The sequence below is a fragment of the Acipenser ruthenus genome, chromosome 41 (genome assembly GCF_902713425.1).
Source record: "Acipenser ruthenus chromosome 41, fAciRut3.2 maternal haplotype, whole genome shotgun sequence".
In the NCBI taxonomy this organism is placed as follows: Eukaryota; Metazoa; Chordata; class Actinopteri; order Acipenseriformes; family Acipenseridae; genus Acipenser; species Acipenser ruthenus.
The window spans coordinates 253,519-272,102 of record NC_081229.1 but is presented as its reverse complement, the minus strand read 5'-3'; the positions used below and the strand labels follow the sequence as shown (position 1 = coordinate 272,102).

General features: G+C 46.0%; 1 protein-coding gene across 1 annotated transcript; it reads right to left on the bottom strand.

Moving 5' to 3' along the window:
• Positions 1 to 4: 4 nt before the first annotated feature.
• Positions 5 to 18,583, bottom strand: LOC117434052 (kin of IRRE-like protein 1). The gene is made up of 15 exons (XM_059011162.1): positions 18,154 to 18,583; positions 8,297 to 8,446; positions 7,821 to 7,970; positions 7,406 to 7,563; positions 6,817 to 6,967; positions 6,472 to 6,577; positions 5,961 to 6,109; positions 5,332 to 5,459; positions 4,682 to 4,808; positions 3,949 to 4,049; positions 3,351 to 3,549; positions 3,079 to 3,186; positions 2,684 to 2,796; positions 2,166 to 2,252; positions 5 to 1,834 (listed from the first exon to the last, which is right to left on the bottom strand). The coding sequence occupies exons 1-15, from the start codon at positions 18,197 to 18,199 to the stop codon at positions 1,379 to 1,381; spliced, it is 2,229 nt and encodes a 742-aa protein (XP_058867145.1). The 5' UTR covers positions 18,200 to 18,583; the 3' UTR covers positions 5 to 1,378.
• Position 18,584: the final 1 nt, after the last annotated feature.

The window sequence follows — 18,584 nt, the reverse complement described above, 5'->3', positions numbered from 1 at the left end:
AACATTTTATCGCAAATGTTTTATTTAAATATAAATACTGTATGTGTACAAAGTTACATGCAACAATAGTTTTGCAAATAAAGTTCTTAATGCATATAAAAAGTTGGATCGGTTTGCACCCAAATCCCAATTTCCTTTTGTCATTTATTTTATAAAGATATTTTACATTGGAGCAGCTAGCGATGTACATTTAAGGGTTATATGAAATATTAAATTAAAATAAGACACGCATGTACAGATCATTGTTTTTACACTTACAAAGTTCCTAAAGTCATGGAGATAGAAACATCAAACTTAAATATCTTTTACTGTCTTTACGTCAGCCTGGCCGTGGCTGGCTTTGTCGTACAGGATTCCAAAAACACACATCAGTCCCACATTTTCTATTAGAAATACTGGTCTTGTGAAAACAATGCTGACACAAAGCTACATCAAAAGCAGCCCATTCGTTCCTGGCATTAATCAAAATGAACATTCGCTGAACAAACAGTTAACTGGGAGACTTCAGGAGTCCCAGTCATGTCTCCTGTTCAGCCAGCGCCCGTTCATCCGCCTCTTATTGAGCTGTCGCTCAGAGCTGTACGGAGCGACTAGATTTATAAAACGCTACGAGTTCTCTTGGGTATTAGCATGACTGCGGTTTCTTGTGCATTGCAGCAGTCGGATATCATTGTTCACCCACGTGCTTCCCTTCCACACAGAGAGAGCTTGGAGATCCCTGAAAGATCTACGTTTCCCCTCCTGGGTATACTGTACTGGCACCCCCTTACTGGAACCTGCCTATAGAATGAGCTTCATAAAGGAACGGAAGGAAGAGGTAAGGATCAGAGCTGTGATGAAATCCAGCATCTTTTCCTTCTGTTGAGTTTTTGACCAGTTGGACTAACAGGTAAAAGCAGTGTCTCGAATAAAGCTTTAGGATGCGTCTCCTTCAGTATACACACTGTCTTTAGACTCCTTGGTGGCCATAACCACCGGGACAAGAAGCCCACATAAATTACATTGTCCTCTCAAGTGACCCTAGGAGGTGTAGTCCCAGTTACCGGCACTGGTCCATCCAAAGTATACTTTTCAGTAACCAAACCAGTCCCTGAAAGACACCCTGTTCAAACATCTTCAAGGACTTGAGGTGGATAATAAAACACACGTCAATGTGAGGTTGTTGTTTTGACACAGTTCCACGCACCTTGCGTGAAGGAATTTAAAAAAGAAAAAACACTGTCTCAATGTCTTCGGTACAATAACTTAGTCACTCGGGAAACTTCCAGCGACGAAAGCGTGATTGTTCTTGCTTGATTTTCTAGGGGAGTGCGTCTCGCTTCGGTTCAAAAGCCGGAGGTTATTTTGCGGCCGCGTGTCCGATCCCCAGCGCGCCGCGTCACACGTGCGTCTGCATGCGCTGCTGCGTGGGCCGCCCGAAGTCTGACTGCTGTGAAGAAACCTGCGAGGATGCGTAGGAAAAGCGCGACGAGCTCGACACTTTGCTGGCCTGGTCAGAGGGGTCGTAAGAGTCCACCTTCTCGTAGGTGGCTGGCTTCACGTAGCTGGTGAAAGCTCGCCCGCAGGGTGCCGGAAGATAGGCAGAGCCTCCGTACACGGGCTCTCGGGGGTACTGCTGCTGCTCGTAGGCGGTGCGCCCCCCGGTGGCGGTCCCGTAGCGGTGCCTGTAGTCGTAGATGCGAGGCTGGCTGGGCTGCTGGCTGTACAGGGGGCTGTGGGGCAGCTGGGAGGAGGGGGTGTAGATGGGACGGGGGTTCGGGACGTAGTCGGAAAAGCTGCTGCGGATGTGGAGGTCCTCGTGGGTGCGCACGTTGTAGTAGCCATTGGTGGGATCCTGGAGAAAAAAATCAGAGAGAAGGATTAGGGTCTCGTTTTAATGGAATCATTCCTGTTTCATTGCTGTTTACAATGCATTTTTAATAGATATGTTTGTGATTTATTATTTTTCTTTAATTAAAGGTAATTATGTAATTTTGGGTCGTACATGGTAATTATGAATCTTTTATTTAGCTTGAGTAAAAATCTATTAGTTGTTTTCTTTCTTGGCAGTGTGATTGTACATTTTGGGTATCAACTAAGAGAAAGTCTTATATAAACTCCACGTTGATGTTACAAAATGAGAAGGTGGGTCCTGTTTTGAAGGTAAAGGGGGGGTGGCTGGTTACCTTCAGCTCTGCCCGCTCGTCCTCCTCTTCCTCCAGCAGGTCACTGTGCTCTGTCCTGGAAGTTCCTGGAGATTCGCTGTTCGGAGCCTGAAGACACACACAAGCGGGGTTAAGGACTTGCCACGTTTCACGAGACACTTTCATTGAGTGTGTGAGGTTTATCTTGTTGAATGGCTCTGTATTTAGACATATGACAATAGACACTCTTTACACCATCTATTCCCACTTCCACGATGGTAAGATATGGTAATCGGCCAAGACATTGCAGCACTGTGAGTGTAGCCTACATAGGCAACTTGACATTACACAATTATACATAGAATGACCGTGCAATGAATGCATAAAAGACTGTAACCTCCCTTATATTAGCCCATTGTTCATTTGAGCTCACGATGTCTCTTGAATTGCTAACTCAGTGGACACAAGGCTCATCTACACACACACACATGCACTGTTAAACACAACTGGATCGGCCTATTTTTCATTGTGATGTCACTGTTTCAGAAAAGGCAGCGTACCATTGGCTCCTTCACGTCCTCCTCTTCGTCCTCATTGGTCCGGGCCACGTTGTGGTCGCTGTGCACGATCTGCACTCGGATGTCACTCTTGGAGAGGCGCGTGCTCTTCTTGGCTGGGAGGAGAGAGAAGGGAGAGTTCACTAACCGGACGGGCAGGCTCGCTCAGTCGCTGCACAGTGGCTCTGTTTGTCGGGAAGAGGGTAGCTGACAGCAAGAACATTGCACCAGGTGGTTATTCGTTTTTCTGATGTGGTTTTGATTTAATGTGACAAGCATGCGACGAGAGTAGACAAAAACCCCAAATGGGACCGTCTTTGCTTCTGCCACACAAACAATCAATGCTGCTTCGTTTAAGAATGTAATCGCTACAGTGTGCACAGAGGCTTTGACCTCACCTTTCCCAGAGTTCCTGCAGCACAGCAGGATGATGACGATGATGCAGGTCAGGAGAACGGCTCCGCCCCCAGCTGCAGCGCCCACTATGATCATTAGGGGGAGCACTTCTGCGGGGAAACAAAGTACAGATCGGGGGTCAGGGAGGATACGAGTCAAACAAACGCCGGATGAAGAGTGTGTTACACTGTACCAAAGGACTGGATTGAATCCCCTTCCCGGAATAGACAGAACTGACAGATATTAATAATAATGACCAGGCAGCCCCTCCCACCTTGCTCCTGGAGTGTGAGCAGTGCCACTCCCTCTCCGAAGCGGTTCCACGCACTGCAGTTGTAGCGAACGCTGAAGTCATGCGCCGTCGTCTCTGTGATGACCAGTGATGACATCACTCCCCCGGCCACCGAGGCGGTGGTGACCGTGAAGCGTCCTGAGCTGCCTCCTGACAAGGTGGTCTCACCGAACGACCAGACCTGGGGAGGGACAGGAAGGGGGGGGTGGGGGTCAGTCAAACCAGCAGAAACATTATACAGCAAGTCTGAGCTCCCAGGGATGGGAATAAGACCCATTGCATAGCAGTGTTTGATTCATTCCTGGTTTCATTAGGAATTTGATAATAAGACACACCTGAGCTTGTTCCCTAGACACACTGGGGCTAATCAAGCTCTTATTAAAACGTGGAATGGGTGAAACTGCTGTGCAATAGGAGTCTTATTTCCAGCCCTGGCTCCTAATACACCACCTAACATTCTGAGAGTGCAGGCAGGCAGATTACATATATTGAGCCCAATTCACAAAACTCATGTTTGTTTTGTTGGATTAAATACAGATTCTGCATGCACCTTTTTTGAGACCATTTTGACTATACTTACAATCTTGTCTGGCAGGGGTGTGCTGTCAATGAAACACTCAAGCTTCCCATTGCCTCCCTTGGCTGCGTGCTGAGTGGGCTCTGCTGTGATCAGTGGGGGGCCTGGAGAGAAAGAGGGGGGTGGGAGTAAAGAAATGAGAGGAGATCAGAGACAGACTCAGGACAGGGTGGGTCATTTTCACACAGAGTGGAGATGAGGCTATATGGAATGGGTTATCCATTGGGAGCCTGGATGCAGTCCAGGGACCAATGGCCTCCTCTCGCTCTTAATATTTATTTTTCAAATATGCTTTACCAGACCTCTCTGTGCTTTACAATACTTCCCTATCCTTTACCATACCTCTCTGTGCTTTACAATGCTTCCTTATGCTTTACTAGACCTCTCTGTGCTTTACAATGCTTCCCTATGCTCCACCAGACCTCTCTGTGCTTTACAATGCTTCCCTGTGCTTTACCATACCTCTCTGTGCTTTACAATGCTTCCCTATGCTTTACCAGACCTCTCTGTGCTTTACAATGCTTCCCTATGCTTTACCAGACCTCTCTGTGCTTTACAATGCTTCCCTATGCTTTACCAGACCTCTCTGTGCTTTACAATGCTTGCCTATGCTTTACTGTGCTTTCACTGTGCTCTGTCACCCTGTGCTGTGCTTTTACTTTTGGAATGCTTCCCTGTTTCAAGCCCTCGGTGCTCAGACACACACAGAGTGAGAGGAAGTGCATTGCGGACGCACCGTTCACTGTGAGGGTGACCTCCTGCTCAGCCACTCCGATGCGTGGCACGATGGCTTTGCAGGTGTAGCTCCCAGCATCCTCCTGAGTGACCGCCTTCAGCTGCAGAGTGTTCCCATTACTGAGGACCTGGAGGAGGAGAGGAGCTGTGTCATTGGAGGGTAGAGAGGTGCCGCCCCTATGGGATAAGCATTTACTGTAAAGCTCTCTGGATCGACCAGGGGCTGCTGGCCAGGTATCATTGCTGCTTTTCTAAAGCTGAAGCAACACTGGCTTGCAGCCTGGTTCCAAGACACCACCGGGAGACCTAGTTTGAGGTTGCTGTATGAAACCCCCAAGTCTCCCCTGGTGTGCCATGAGAGCTAGTTAACTAAAAACCAAGCTCCAAGCCACATAGTGGCTTTGTGTTCCCTCAGCTTAAGGGAACTCATCCTTAACTATTAAAGTTCTAAACTTAGGCAATGAAAAAAGAGTCAAACAAGGACATTCTTTATAGGTAAGAAAAAGTTAAGAGAATAACATTTTAAAGAAGAGGATAGGAGAGAACTGTATTGGGAGATTGGTCATGATTCACTTTTAGTATTTCACGTCTCTTCATGATTCCTGTGGGATTACTTGAACACATTATGAAAATAAAGGCTGGTCCACTTACCACGCTCGAGCCCACTTTGGTCCAGGCTAAGGTCAAAGGTGGGTTCCCTGTCCAGGAGCAGGTAAAGGCAGTGTCCATTCCGACATCCACAGACTGGGGCTTGGGTTCAGACATCAGCTTCGGACCAACTGCAAATTAATAGAAAGAACAGAGTTAAAAACACACTGAAGAAATACTAACCCAAACCCAAACCCAAACCCAAACCCAAATACTAACCCTAACCCAAACTCCTATCTAGTTTTGGGGGCTACGGACAAAGTTTTGCAGCATCACCCTCTATATAGAATTAACACATTTTGCTTCATAAAGTGGAATGAAACCTGCTAAATAATGTTACATTAACATATTGAATTACATAACGTCGCTTTGTAGTTTTCCCATATACTTAAAGCAAAAAACGGACACAAATTGAAAGATATTTTTGAAATCTAACATGAAATACTATTGTGCTACTATTATGGCTTTCCGGTAGTAGACTTTTGCTATGTCATTTTGCAGTTTCTTTGATTTTAAATAAAAGATCTAAATTATGTTCATATAGTTAATTTTTAGGTCTCAATCCTAAAATTCTAGATGATGTAGAAAAACTGGCGAATAACCCGGGAGTGTGAGAGTCAGTAAGCGCTTACACTGCACATCCACCAGGGTGCTGACGTTGGTGCTGCCCGCGGAGTTGGACACCTCGCAGGACACGGGGTCCGTGAAGTAGGTGTGGTCGACCGTGGCCTCCAGGCTGTCTCCATTGGCCTCGGAGATGGGCACGCCGCCTTTTGCCCACCTGAGAGAGAGAGAGAGTAGGTTGTTTGCTTAGATATTCTCTTCTATAAAAGCTTGAGTCTCTTATAACTTGCAAACTACTTTGTTGGGTCGGGGGAACAAAACAATGAATAGATCTGTAAGCGTGATCAGTGGCAAGGGCATGTTGTTTTCATGATCAGTGGCAAAGGCATGTTGTTTTCCATGTCAGGGCAAAACCCTTGTAGCTGCTAAGTGCACTACCGTCCTGCTAGTTCCAAAACGCAGACTTTTTTTAGGTGTTTTGTTTTGTGTTGTATTTGTTCCGTACTACTTTGCCTCCATTGCATACCATAACCCATTGCATTGTCCAGCAATGACAAGGCAGGCAGTCCTGAGCGGTACCTGTAGCCGGTGATCTCCGGGTTGGCCGAAGCAAAGCAGACGAAGAGAACCTTGGCTCCTTCCAGGACGGTTTGCGGCTCAACGGAGAGAGTGACGGTCGGGGGGTCTGAAAGGAAAAGGGAGGGGAGTTGGTCACCAAAAACAAAATCAGCAGGACACTGATCAGCAGGACATGGACCAGCAGGACACTGACCAGCAGGACACTGATCAGCAGGACACTGGTCAGCAGGACACTGAGCTCGGGAAAGAAAGACCGGCCCATTTACAATGTCGGTGGTGGAATCTGGGAATTCTGTAGGAGCTCAAACGGGGGGGGACTCAGGGGCAGCGAGGCTGTGTACTCACGCTGCACGTTGAGCGTGACGGAGGTCTGCTTGCCGGCAGGGGCGGCGGGGTTGCTGACGTGGCAGGTGAACGCTCGGCCGGTGTCCTGATCCTCGGGAGTGATCAGGAGCATGCTGGACGACAGCTCCCGCTTGCCATCTTCCATCAGACTCTGAGGAGAGAAAAACCACACAGCGTTAGATGACGTGATTAATCACGCGGGATATTCAAACATTCACAGCTCGATGTATCCCGCCGCAGCAGAGACGGTCGCGTTTGTACTCCTTTTTAAATAAACGACAGTGTCAGGAAATGCCTCCCTTGGCTGCAGCGGAGATGAGAATTGTGAAAATGAGAGGGACAGATTCAGGACAGCCGCTGATAAATGACTGTAAGAGAAAAGCAGCGTGCGAAGGAAACCGATGCCTGCACCAGGTCCGAATAAAAAAAAAACAAAACCACCAGAAACCACGGAGTTTCCTTTGATTTGATGGGCTTCCAGGTTTATTTATTTGACTCCGGTGATTTATTTAAGTTAACTTGTGCTTCCCGGCTCATTCAGAATGAAGGCGTGTCTGGATATTGAACAGAAGGAAGCCCGGATTGTTACCTTGGAGTAGACCACCGCCTCCTGCAGCTCCCCCTCCCGGTACCACGTGATCTCCGCGGCCGGCTTTGCCCCGGAGGCTCTGCAGGTCAGGTTGTAGGGCGCGTGCGCTTTCAGCCTCACCACCGGCCCGTCGTCCACCGTGGGGTCCTCGGGGGGCACTGGGGGATCAACAAGGGCGGGTTAGCCGGACCCCATTGGCTCTCTGACAGTATGACATCATCACCTGAACCCTTTGTGCATTATAGTCCACAAACTGTCGACAGAACTAGCAAAACAACTAAAAAAAACAGTTTGCATTTAAATTCCATGAACGATGAACCTTGCCCTGGATCAATTGTTTAGCACACCCATCCCTTAACCCCAATCCCATGCTCCTGCAATGGCAGTGTGCTGTGCAGGGCATCAGCTCCCTTACCCAGCACAGTGAGCCTGGCTCTGTGGGAGCGCAGGGCTGCCTGAGTGGCCTGGCACTCGTACACAGCGTCATCCGCCAGCTCAGCAGAGTCAATGAGCAGACTGTGTTCATCTGACATGGGCTCCCCCATGATGGAGTACCGGGTCCAGCCTGCAGGGGGGGACAGAGAGGGAGAGGGAAACACATTCATATAACAAGCCAGTACCATTATTATTATTCATTTCTTAGCAGACGCCCTTATCCAGGGCGACTTACAATTGTTACAAGATATCACATTATACATTATTTCACATTATACCATGTAACTTTTTAGCACAGAAGATCGGAAGCACTTTTAAAAATATATACCTTTTTCATGAACAGACTACCAGTATAAACACTAGGAGAATTAAATGAAAACAATGAGATTCTGTCCTATTGAATTCCTTCAAGTTCCCTAATTTCTCTCCTGCTTTTACTTTCTTAAAGTTGCTTACCTGGCAGGTCCCTCTCTCCTCCCAGCGCCAGCCCATCCTTGGTCCACTGCACCATGCCGCGGTATCCCACGATGACGCAGGGCAGCGTCACGGACTGACCGCTCACCACCACCTGGTCCTGAGGCTCCTGCGAGAAGTATGCAGCGCGTCCTGGAAGGAGAGAAACGTACCACAGAGTGAGCAACGCTCCAGAACCTCTCTGTCCAACAGCAGCAGGTACGCACGCTAAACTCATCATTCAGATGGACCTGCCTTATCAGCTGCTTCTTGAAACAGAAAGAATTAAAACAGTTTAGCTCTCCTGAAACTTCTTACAAGAAGGTTCGATTGAAACGTGTTGGGAGGCAAACAGAATATGGGCAGTGGCCGTGTTGAGTGAACATTTTAAGACAACTAGCATTATTACAAAAGACATGTTTCTGATGGTAGATAGGGAAATATATACATATATTATGTGAATATATACTGTATGTAGGCTTACTTTACTTTCTACACAGCTGAAGAAGGGCTTTTGTTCGGAAAGTCCTGCAATAAATAATATTTTTAATCATGTACACCTTTTGTCCACCGCAGTTATACTGCCTTTCAAACTTTTATATAGATCTCTATAATCCATAACTAATAACCACTCGATAGTGCTAAACTAAAAACATCACTAAAAGAAAAGGAATGGCTATTGCTTTGACTAGAACACTCTCCGGACACTTTTGCCATTACAGCTTTTTTCTTTTTTTGGCAGTTTGATCAGAATCACTTTTTCGAGCCTCGCAGACAGAAATCTTCATCTGCTTAAAGAACGGCCGCTGAGGCGGCACTAAACCAGCGGAATTATTCCTCAAGAGAGACACTTAAACAGACTGCGAGGGGCCCTGGAAGAAAAGCAGGCAAAGAACAGGAACATACGGTGCCCAGAGCCTCCCTTTGTCCTCCCGTCCCTCTCTTTTATCACCCTCTTCATTCCCAATCAATCCCTGCTAAATGCGTCTTTAATAGCTTTTCAATAGCGGCCTTTCCCCCCGGGGATGGGGCCTGTCTTTCAGAGGCGTCCCATTGAAGCAGGCTTCCGAGGTCTGCCAGGGGCTTTTGTCTCCAGTCAATTATACACTTCATCTGGGGAGCTGGGGAGCTCGGGCTTAATCCAGGCAGCCCCCTCTCTACGCTCCCACCCCGCCTAGCCGAGTGAGAACACGACCCGCCGAGCTGTAAGTCAAGGTGCGATCCGCTCCACACTGGATTGTGGACAGATTGAGATCTACCCTCAATAAGAACATGAAGACCCCCCTGGCTGGGGCTCAGCTCACAAACAGTTTTGGAATGCATTTATTTTTTAAAATGTATTATTTTTTCCTTACAAATGATCCTCTTTTTCCCCCTTCTATTGCTATAAGCAAAGCAAACAGCTTTAGGGACCTCTTTGGAAGGCAAATGCTGCCATTGGATCTGTATGGAAGTTAGCTGCAGGAGAGAGAGGTTGGCTGGTTGCTTGGCTGGTTGCTTGGCTGGTTGGCTGGTTGGTTCAGTTCGGTTTCTTGCTAACTTCCCAGTGTTTTTGCTAAGCTGTGTTGGAATACCCTCCCCTCTCCTGCGGTTTCAAAGTGCTCCTATGGAATGGAGTTGGCAGTGCAGTGTGAAGGCAGTGCCAAGCAGAAGGACATGCAGCCTGTGCAGATTGCTACAGCAGGGTATTAAAAGAGCTTTATACTTAGCCATCTGCATTGTGGAGGTAAAACGTTTCAATGCTGCAGGACTCTAAAGAGACCTTTCCAGCACATGAGCTGAAAATTAGGAAGGAATAAACCAGATTAGAAGCCAAGCACTTCAATTAACCACTGAGCTACTCGAACCCACTGCCTTCCACACTGCAGTCCAGTGCTCTAATCACCTGAGCTACACTCGAACCCACTGCCTTCCACACTGCAGTCCAGTGCTCTAATCATTGAGCTACACTCGAACCCACTGCCTTCCACACTGCAGTCCAGTGCTCTAATCACTGAGCTACTCAAACCCACTGCCTTCCACACTGCAGTCCAATGCTCTAATCACTGAGCTACACTCGAACCCACTGCCTTCCACGCTGCAGTCCAGCAACTAACCGAGTTCTATGGCCCTGGTCCTATACTATATGTGGCACTTTAACCACACAGCGAAGCAGCCCCCTAAATATCTGTCTAGAAGGTCGAACCCTGTGTTTTTCCCCCAGTCCGCGTCTGTGTTTTCAGTTTCAAGAGGAATGATGTGTTGTTTTGTTCAGTGCTTCTCTTTGTTTCGTTTCATTTTTTTCTCCCCCTGTCGTTCGCGGCTGTGTCATGCCTCTCTGAATCGGAGGGTTAGCGTAGTCTTGCTAATACGGATCCCTCATGCCTTCTGCTTGGGATTTAGCGGCCAGGTTTTCTTGTTTTATTGTGTGTCTTTCTGAAAGTATTGAAGACCGAGGCCACCTGCAATCGAAGTCAAGAGGGCTATTTGGAGATGTGGTTTTTTTTGTGCATTCAAGATCTGTCTCAGGCTCTCTCTCAGTCCTTTTCTCCTCTCGTTTTTTTTCAAATTAGACCCTAACAGCTTTTTAAGAGCTGTTTTCCCTGGTTTTAATCCTCTCAGCCTCTGCTTTCATGCATTATTCCCCATTGTCTGAGCTGTCATTGGTAGAACCCCCTTAGTGAAGAGGCTACCCCACCCCCCCTCTGCGCTGCATTCACCCATGAACTGCAATCCCAGCCTAGGGAGGTTAATATACACCAGCCTCCACAGATCTCCACTGCGAAACTACTGAAAACAAAAAACAAAATAAAACATTCACTTCTCTTGAGTATCCTTCAGCCGAGTCCCAATGCTTTTAAAACACATATTCGTAACTTATGGAGATATATCCCTTATAATAACAGTTTATCATAGAATCACCCTCTATAGAATTAACCCATTTCGCTTCAGAAACGTCGAATGAAACCTGATGAATGATGTTACGTTAACATATTGAATTACACACCGCTGCTTCGTAGTTTTCCTCATATACTTAATCTAAAAAAACTGTCAAAATTGAAAAATGTGACATTTCGAAATCTAACAAAATAAACGGCTGGGGTGTCGACCGCTATCCTCGCTTGCCGCGATTAACTTCCAGACCTCAAACATATGCTGGCTTCTGCAAGAATGCAGGGGGCTGTTTCCCTGACCTGGCCCCCAGCATTCCTATTACACGCCTCTCCAGTGCGTCCAGAGACCATTAAACACTCCATTGTGTGCCCGCGCACCCCCTCACCTCTCACCCCGGCCCTCGAGAGTGGGTAGGCTGTGTGACCCCCCCTGGACTTTGTCACTTAATCTTCGGGCTGACAGGAGAAGGCTCTCTGCTTCTCTAATGGAAGTGTGGTGCTGCAGGAACGGGCAGAGATGTAGCAAGACAGGAAACAGCCTGACAGAACTGGACAGATCCCAACAGCGCCTGTGCGCTAGCTATTATATTCTGGACCTTAAGCGTGATTTTAGAATTACTAAACTTAATTTCAGTTCAGTGGCAGACAATGTTTCATCCAGAAGTCTTTTTCAATGCCTCTGAAACATGGTCCTCCTGTCCCACGATGCACCACGCATGAAGCACTTACACATGAAGCAACAGGTGGGAGACTGCAGGGCACTAGGAGACTAGGTTGAGAAATCAATAGCCAGAGATGCAGAGATCTGCAGCAGTACAATACCACTCGTTTCAGTACAGCACATTTTTCCTCTTTTCCTCCCCACGTTCATTTTCATCCTTCTTAACTCGCTTCTCTTTTTAATCTTTAATTAAAGTGGCCCCGTTTCCTGGTCCCGGGACGCTAACATGACCCTGCGTCCCCAGGGATAGTAAGAGGATTGAAACACTCAAGGAGGAGGATTAAACCATGTGGAGGGAGGGAGGGAGGGAGGACTGGATCTTAAAGGAAATCAAGATCCACTGCCATTGACCGAGACTCGCTTAACCCTGAGTTTTAAACCAGAGAGGATTAACTAGAGAGCAAACTCCAGGTTGCCTGTGTAAACTCTGGGACAAAGGATAGGAAAGCCTATTGGATTTTAATTAAGCACAGGGGTGGGAAGATAGCACTCACTGAAAGAGTCACCGGTCTACATTTATTTAGAAGTTTTCTTTTTTTGGAAAATATCAGCCCTGTTTTTTTTTTTAGCAATCATTTTACGATTCAAAGGAAACTCTTTGAATTTGTCTGTTGGCATCTGTATCCACCCTTTTAAAGGCTTCATTTCTCTATCCTTTTAACCTAAAACTGCGATGTTAGAGACTGGAGTTAGGCATTGTGGAGCTGTGCAGAGTTAATGACCCCCGACTCCCCTCCCCTCCCCTTCCACCCTCATCTCAAATTTACACAGGTGTAAAAACAGCCATGGATAAAGATGACAGGATCCGTGATATAGTTCAGCTGCTCGGATTGTGCAAACAGAATTCAGTTTCGGGTTCGGTTTCACATTCTTCACCCGGCCCCTTCTTTCATGTCTTATTATTCTTTTTGAACTTCTCTTTTGTATCACCCCTGTCCCCTGGCATTCCTTGACCTTCTCAGTGTTTAACCGGCTGACAATTTCCATGTGTGCGTCTGTCTACCCTCAACGCAGACACAGTAAAGCAAATGTTTAACATTTCACAGGGCACTGTTTATCTGGCTGGTTTCTTTTTTTGTGTGTGCCTGTAAAGCGTATTCTTCAACAAACATCGAAACTGTCGTGTAAAATATGCCCTTTTACTTTTCAACAAGAAGTGTCTAATTTGTATTACTGTGTTTACTTATTTATTAATGAATACGGTGCATTTTATGAACTACAAACAGAGACGCGTGTAGTTGCACCATTTCAACATGGTTTGGGATCTTGACCTCTGGCTTCGGTCGCTGGTTTACAGTGGGATTTCTGTAATCTGGGTCTCAATCTCTTTCTCTCAACCCTTGTAATCTGTCTGCCTCTCTCCTGCTTGGATTTCCCACAGTATCACTGACTCTGCTTGAGCTGCAGCAGCAGGGGTAAACCTGCTTTCACTTGCTGGATAACATTGGGTTTCCAGCTCTGTGTCTCTCTCCCTTCCCTCACACGTGGAGTGGACCTGGAAGACGTCATTTTAACAGAACAGCAAAGTGCAGTGAAGCACAGTGAAAGCATGGTAGAGCACAGGTGAGCATTGCAAAGCATATTCAAAAACAAACCAGGCTAAACTAAGACTTATACAAGTGTCCCCTAGTAAAAGCACAGCAAAGTGTAATAAAGCACAGTGAAAGCATGGTAAAGCATAGGGAGACCTCTAAAGCAGAGACAGGTATGATTTTTTCGTGCTTCAAACTAGATCATTGAGATCTCCAACACGTTCGCTCATGACGTTGTTCATCTGTTTAGGACCTCACTACATTAATGAAGATATCATTGAGATCTCAAACGCATTCACTCATGACGTTGTTCATGTGTCTAGGATCTTCATGGACACAAGTGGCCCGGCACACAGACAGTAAAAGGATACTTTCCTTCAATGGATTTCGTGCTGCTGACTGTAATACAGGGTATGAGGAATGCGGTCCTAATCACTTCTCCACACCCCCCCTCAGCACACACACCCTGGCACCCCCCAGCACAGAGACGCCCTCTTCATATCCGAGGAGAGCGCAGAGTGACACGGGCTTGCTGTTCATCTTCCTCACTTTTCAGAGATACTTTGCTTTCTTTCTCTCTCCTCCCCTCAGATTAGTTTTGATGCTGCTTCTGAGTTCAGAGTTTTGGGTTGTTTTTTTGGTTTGTTATAAATTTCAAGCTTTCATCTGAATTCACTGCATGGAACCAACTTTCTGTAATGAGGAAATCAAAGACCTGGAGCGCCTGGGCACTCAGCATTCCACAGCTGCATCACACAGAACTGAAAGCTACTTACAGGCTTGAAAAGAAAGCAATATTCATTGGGGCATAACCACACATCCCTCCTGAGCAAATGAAACGATTTTAAACAGCCCTGTCAACTTGAATCAGTCCCGGTTTTCCATGGTGGTCCTACACTCTGCTAACGAGTAGATTTTAACCAAAACTGTTTCTCAGTTTCTTATGGTTTTTCACCTGAAGGATATCTATGTGTGTGCTTGGAGACAGACTAATCAGATTGAAATGTTTGCTCAAGTGATTGAACCCAGAGAAGAATGCCCAGGGCTCCCTAACAGGAGATCGCAACATGCTTAAACACACACAGCTTTGCTCTTACCCTCCACCTTTCAAGATCAGCTCTGATAAGGTCTGGGGTCTGTGCCATTGTTTCAACCCTCCACCACCAGACAGCACACACTGTAAAGGGAGGTCTGGAGATAGGAAGCACAAAGGAGCCTTTTTTCATTGTTCCCTGTTTGCTAACTAGACAATGCAGAGGCCGGCCAGCCCTCTGGCTCTACAAAGCCTGTCTTTGTCTTCCTGGGTTCATTTTAAACTCGTTCAAGGATGAACAAGAGGAAGCTAGTGAGCCAGGAAGCTGTGCTCAGGAGAAGCAGAGAAGCGACCTGGTTATCACAATGCATCCGCCCCTGGCTTCAGCTCAGCAAGCCTGCTGACAGCAACAGGAACCGCAATGCTGAGGGGTCAGCTGTGTCTGACGAGCTGCTCGTTTCACAAAGGACCGCTTTCTCAAAGGGATTGTTTAACTAAAATGAACTTAGAGATTTCAAGCCAGCAATAACATTTTTTACTTGAAATCTGCAACTTTTTTAGGAGCCGATTAACAATTAAAAAAAGGATCTTTAAGGGTTTCAGTTAAGTAACTGAGAGAGCAGGTGGAATGAAACCAGAAGGGGTCCCGAGGAACAAGGTTGGGAAGCCCTGGTGTATTGAGATACCTGCGGTGCCATTGTACCCTACAGCAACCCCTAATGCAACACATTGCAGTCCTGCTGTGTGCCACTGACTGGGTGAGGGCCACGCCACCTACAACACACCAAGATCTCAGTCTAATCAACACTGTGGCACTGTTTCAACAAAAAGCACAGACACAGGAGGCTGTGTGGTCCAGTGGTTTAAGAAAAGGGGCTTTTAACCAGGAGGGTCCCGGGTTCAAATCCCAGCTCACTCACTGACTCACTGTGTAAGCAAGTCACTGAACCTCCTTGTGCTCGTGAGACGTTGTAAGTGACTCTGCAGCTGATGCTTAGTTCACACACCCTAGTCTCTCTAAGTCGCCTTGGATAAAGGCATCTGCTAAATAAACTAATAATAATAATAATAATATAGAAGCTGGGTCTCAGATTACAGCCTGTGTAAAGGATTCAGTCATGTATGTGCACAGGGGAGGGGGTGACCGCAGTGTCCCAGGAGAGGAGGGGATGGGGGGGATTCTGTGACAGTTTAGCAGGTGGTTTCATTATCCAGCACTGCATGGACCTTATGGAGACACAGTCGGGCTGTTTTCTGAGCAATGCGTTGATAAATGGCTGCCCTAACATTAGGAGACAGAGAGAGAGAGAGACAGAGGGGGCTGAGAGTCCAGACTAGAGTTGTTTTAGACAGAGAGAGGGGGCTGATTCAGTCCAGACTGGATTTGTTTTAGACAGAGAGAGGGGGCTGATTCAGTCCTGACTGGATTTGTTTTAGACAGAGAGAGGGGGCTGATTCAGTCCAGACTGGATTTGTTTTAGACAGAGAGAGGGGGCTGATTCAGTCCTGACCGGAGTTGTTTTAGACAGACGCTTTGTTTGGATTTAGACTAAACTCATACAGAACGCTTGGCTTTCTAATCAGAATAGCTTTACTTGTGCCTGACTGGAAAACCAGTACGAATCTCCATGTTGTTTTAAGGTATCTTTGGAAACCATCCCTAATCTCAAAAGTTAGACAAACAAACTGTATCTCTATGGTCCAGAACTGAAACAAGAGCAGGAGCAAAAAAGGAAATAAAAAAAATAAAAAACACAAAAAAGTGCCACGGATTCTTCAATAGCTGCAATATCAGAAACCTAATTGGCTGTCAGGTTTGTTTATATGATAGAAACCTGTACAAACAGGGGTGTCAATTGGAAAACAGTATGAATGGGTGTGTGGGAGATGGGCTCTATCTGCATAGGCCTGTGCTTGGAAAATTAGATAGCTTGCACAAAATAATTACTGGGGGGCTGGCGGAGGTATCACTTTAGTGACGTTCCTCAAACCATAATAATGACTAAATGGTTTGGGAATATCTGTCTTGGCAGGATTACATAAAGCAGAACATTGGATACCATCTGGAAAGTGTTCCAGCACCCCTCCCATACAGCTGCTGCTGTCAATCAACGACCGTGAGTCTATCTGAAACCAGCTCCGCGCTGAACGATGCGGCCCTGCTGCCCTGAAACCCAACAGGCTCTTGTGACGTCACACAGGGCGGCAAAGCACTTAAACAGTGGCTTAAATGTGTGGGCTCCCGAGTTAACCCGTTAGGTACCAGATAATTTTTTTCTTTGAAAAAAAATCATAACACAAGCTGTATTTGTGTAATTTGACTAAACTCGTGCGGTAACGCAATTAAAGTAAGTTATCATAACAATACAGGGGAGAATTAAAACAGCATGGCCCAGTTAACAATACAAATTATGAGTTAAGAAGAGACTTGCAGCCTGATTTTCAAAAGGGTCAAAATAAGAACTGAGTTGCAAAGCCATTCTTAAAGTCAGATTTCTGTAACAAAATCACTCTACTTATATTTATTAAAGGTTGAACAAGTAGATTCACAACTCATTTGATATAAATTCAAAGCCATATACTCAGTGACTCAAATCCGGTTTTAAAAAGCTCTGTAAAAGTTCTTATTTCGCCCTTTTGAAAGTCAGGGTGTTACTGTGCGCGGACGTACATGCAATCATTAACAGGGTTGTTATTCGGTTGCAAAATTTAACAGGAAAAAATAATTTCAAGGAGATGGGTCGCAACATTTAAAAAAAACAACTCCGGATATTTACTTTCCGCTGAAATCGGAAATGTTCCCAAAGAGGATGTTATTTCAAGTTTCTCGTTTATTTTTAGCTCGCACTTCTCCGCCTTTCCGGCTTGGTGTGTAGTGAAGCGTGTGTACTCTAAATTAACATTTTAATTTACTCTAATTAATGGTTCACTGGCTATCAAAGGGATGTTTTAATTTACAGATAAAAAACCGGCTCAGCTCTCAAGCTCTCCCTGCTCAAGCACTTTCTCTAATAAACGTTTTCACTTATAAAGTAGCGGCAGGGCGAATCGGATTAGCGGAATGCATCCGGTATAGGCTATTCTATGGGATTCTATATACTGTGTCTATTGAAAAAAAAACTAGCAATCCTACAATGATTATATTTCATACTGTAAAATGTCCTATTGTAATAATAATACAGTTTTACTGCAGTAGAAACCAGACCCAAATGCGGCTCGCTATAATACACACTGACCGGACCGGACCGGACCCGGATCCTAATCTTAACCTACCTGCATTCTGGGTTAGTTTATGGTACCCCAGCACTGTCCTTGAACTACGATCACGATATCCGTGTGCGTTTATTGTGCATGCTAACCACTGAAACGTTCACGGGAATCCTATCACGATACTGGGAGATATCGGAATGACATATGTTCTTCACTCTGATATACTGTAGAATGTGTTCTGGTAACAAGAACTCTCCCCAATAGGCTGCGGTCAGATTTCTAGTCCTAGTGACGTCACTCCGTTAAAAACACGCACCCGCTCTAATGGGATGCCTGCATCGTTCTACATTGTGAGGAAGTGCATCGCATCACATTCTATTAATTTGTATCGGACCCCAGCGATAGCGCACTGGTGCTGAAATGGAAAGCGACGCCGTTGATCAAAGCGGCGGGTTAAAGATAGGCTGTTGCGGGCTAATGACATGGCTTACCTCCTTCCAGCAGGCACACGGAGAGGACGGTCCAAAACGCAAACATGATCCTCGGTGTGTCGAGTCCGGTTTTCCTGGAGAATCTGCCGAATTGTGATTGATTTAAAGCAGTAGCTGATATTGCTGCCCACTTGGTGAATGAAAAAAAGATTATTTTTTTCCTGAAACTTTTCCCCCGTTCCTTATCACTGCTTCTTATTAATGCTATTTAATTCAGAAGCGAACGGAAGTATTTTTTTTACTTGATTCCGATGTGAATCAGGTCGATTAATCTATTTCTGAAATTGATTAAAATCGTAGCAGCGAACTTTAAGCCTATAATATATACTGCATAGTATAGTAAAGTACAGAGATGCGCGTTTCCTACTGTCTCTCCTTTCCCAGATGATCGGTTTCAGGGATAATCCACACTGAATTCTATCTGCTTTGGG

What these genes read in the sequence shown, in the direction of transcription:
- LOC117434052 (XM_059011162.1), bottom strand. Translation starts at nt 18,199, where the DNA reads ATGTTTGCGTTTTGGACCGTCCTCTCCGTGTGCCTGCTGGAAGGAG. An exon ending in CCAAAGTGGGCTCGAGCGTG is followed by an intron (nt 4,809 to 5,331) that starts GTAAGTGGACCA and finishes CTCCTCCTCCAG; the next exon opens with GTCCTCAGTAATGGGAACAC. An exon ending in CACCCCTGCCAGACAAGATT is followed by an intron (nt 3,550 to 3,948) that starts GTAAGTATAGTC and finishes GTCCCTCCCCAG; the next exon opens with GTCTGGTCGTTCGGTGAGAC.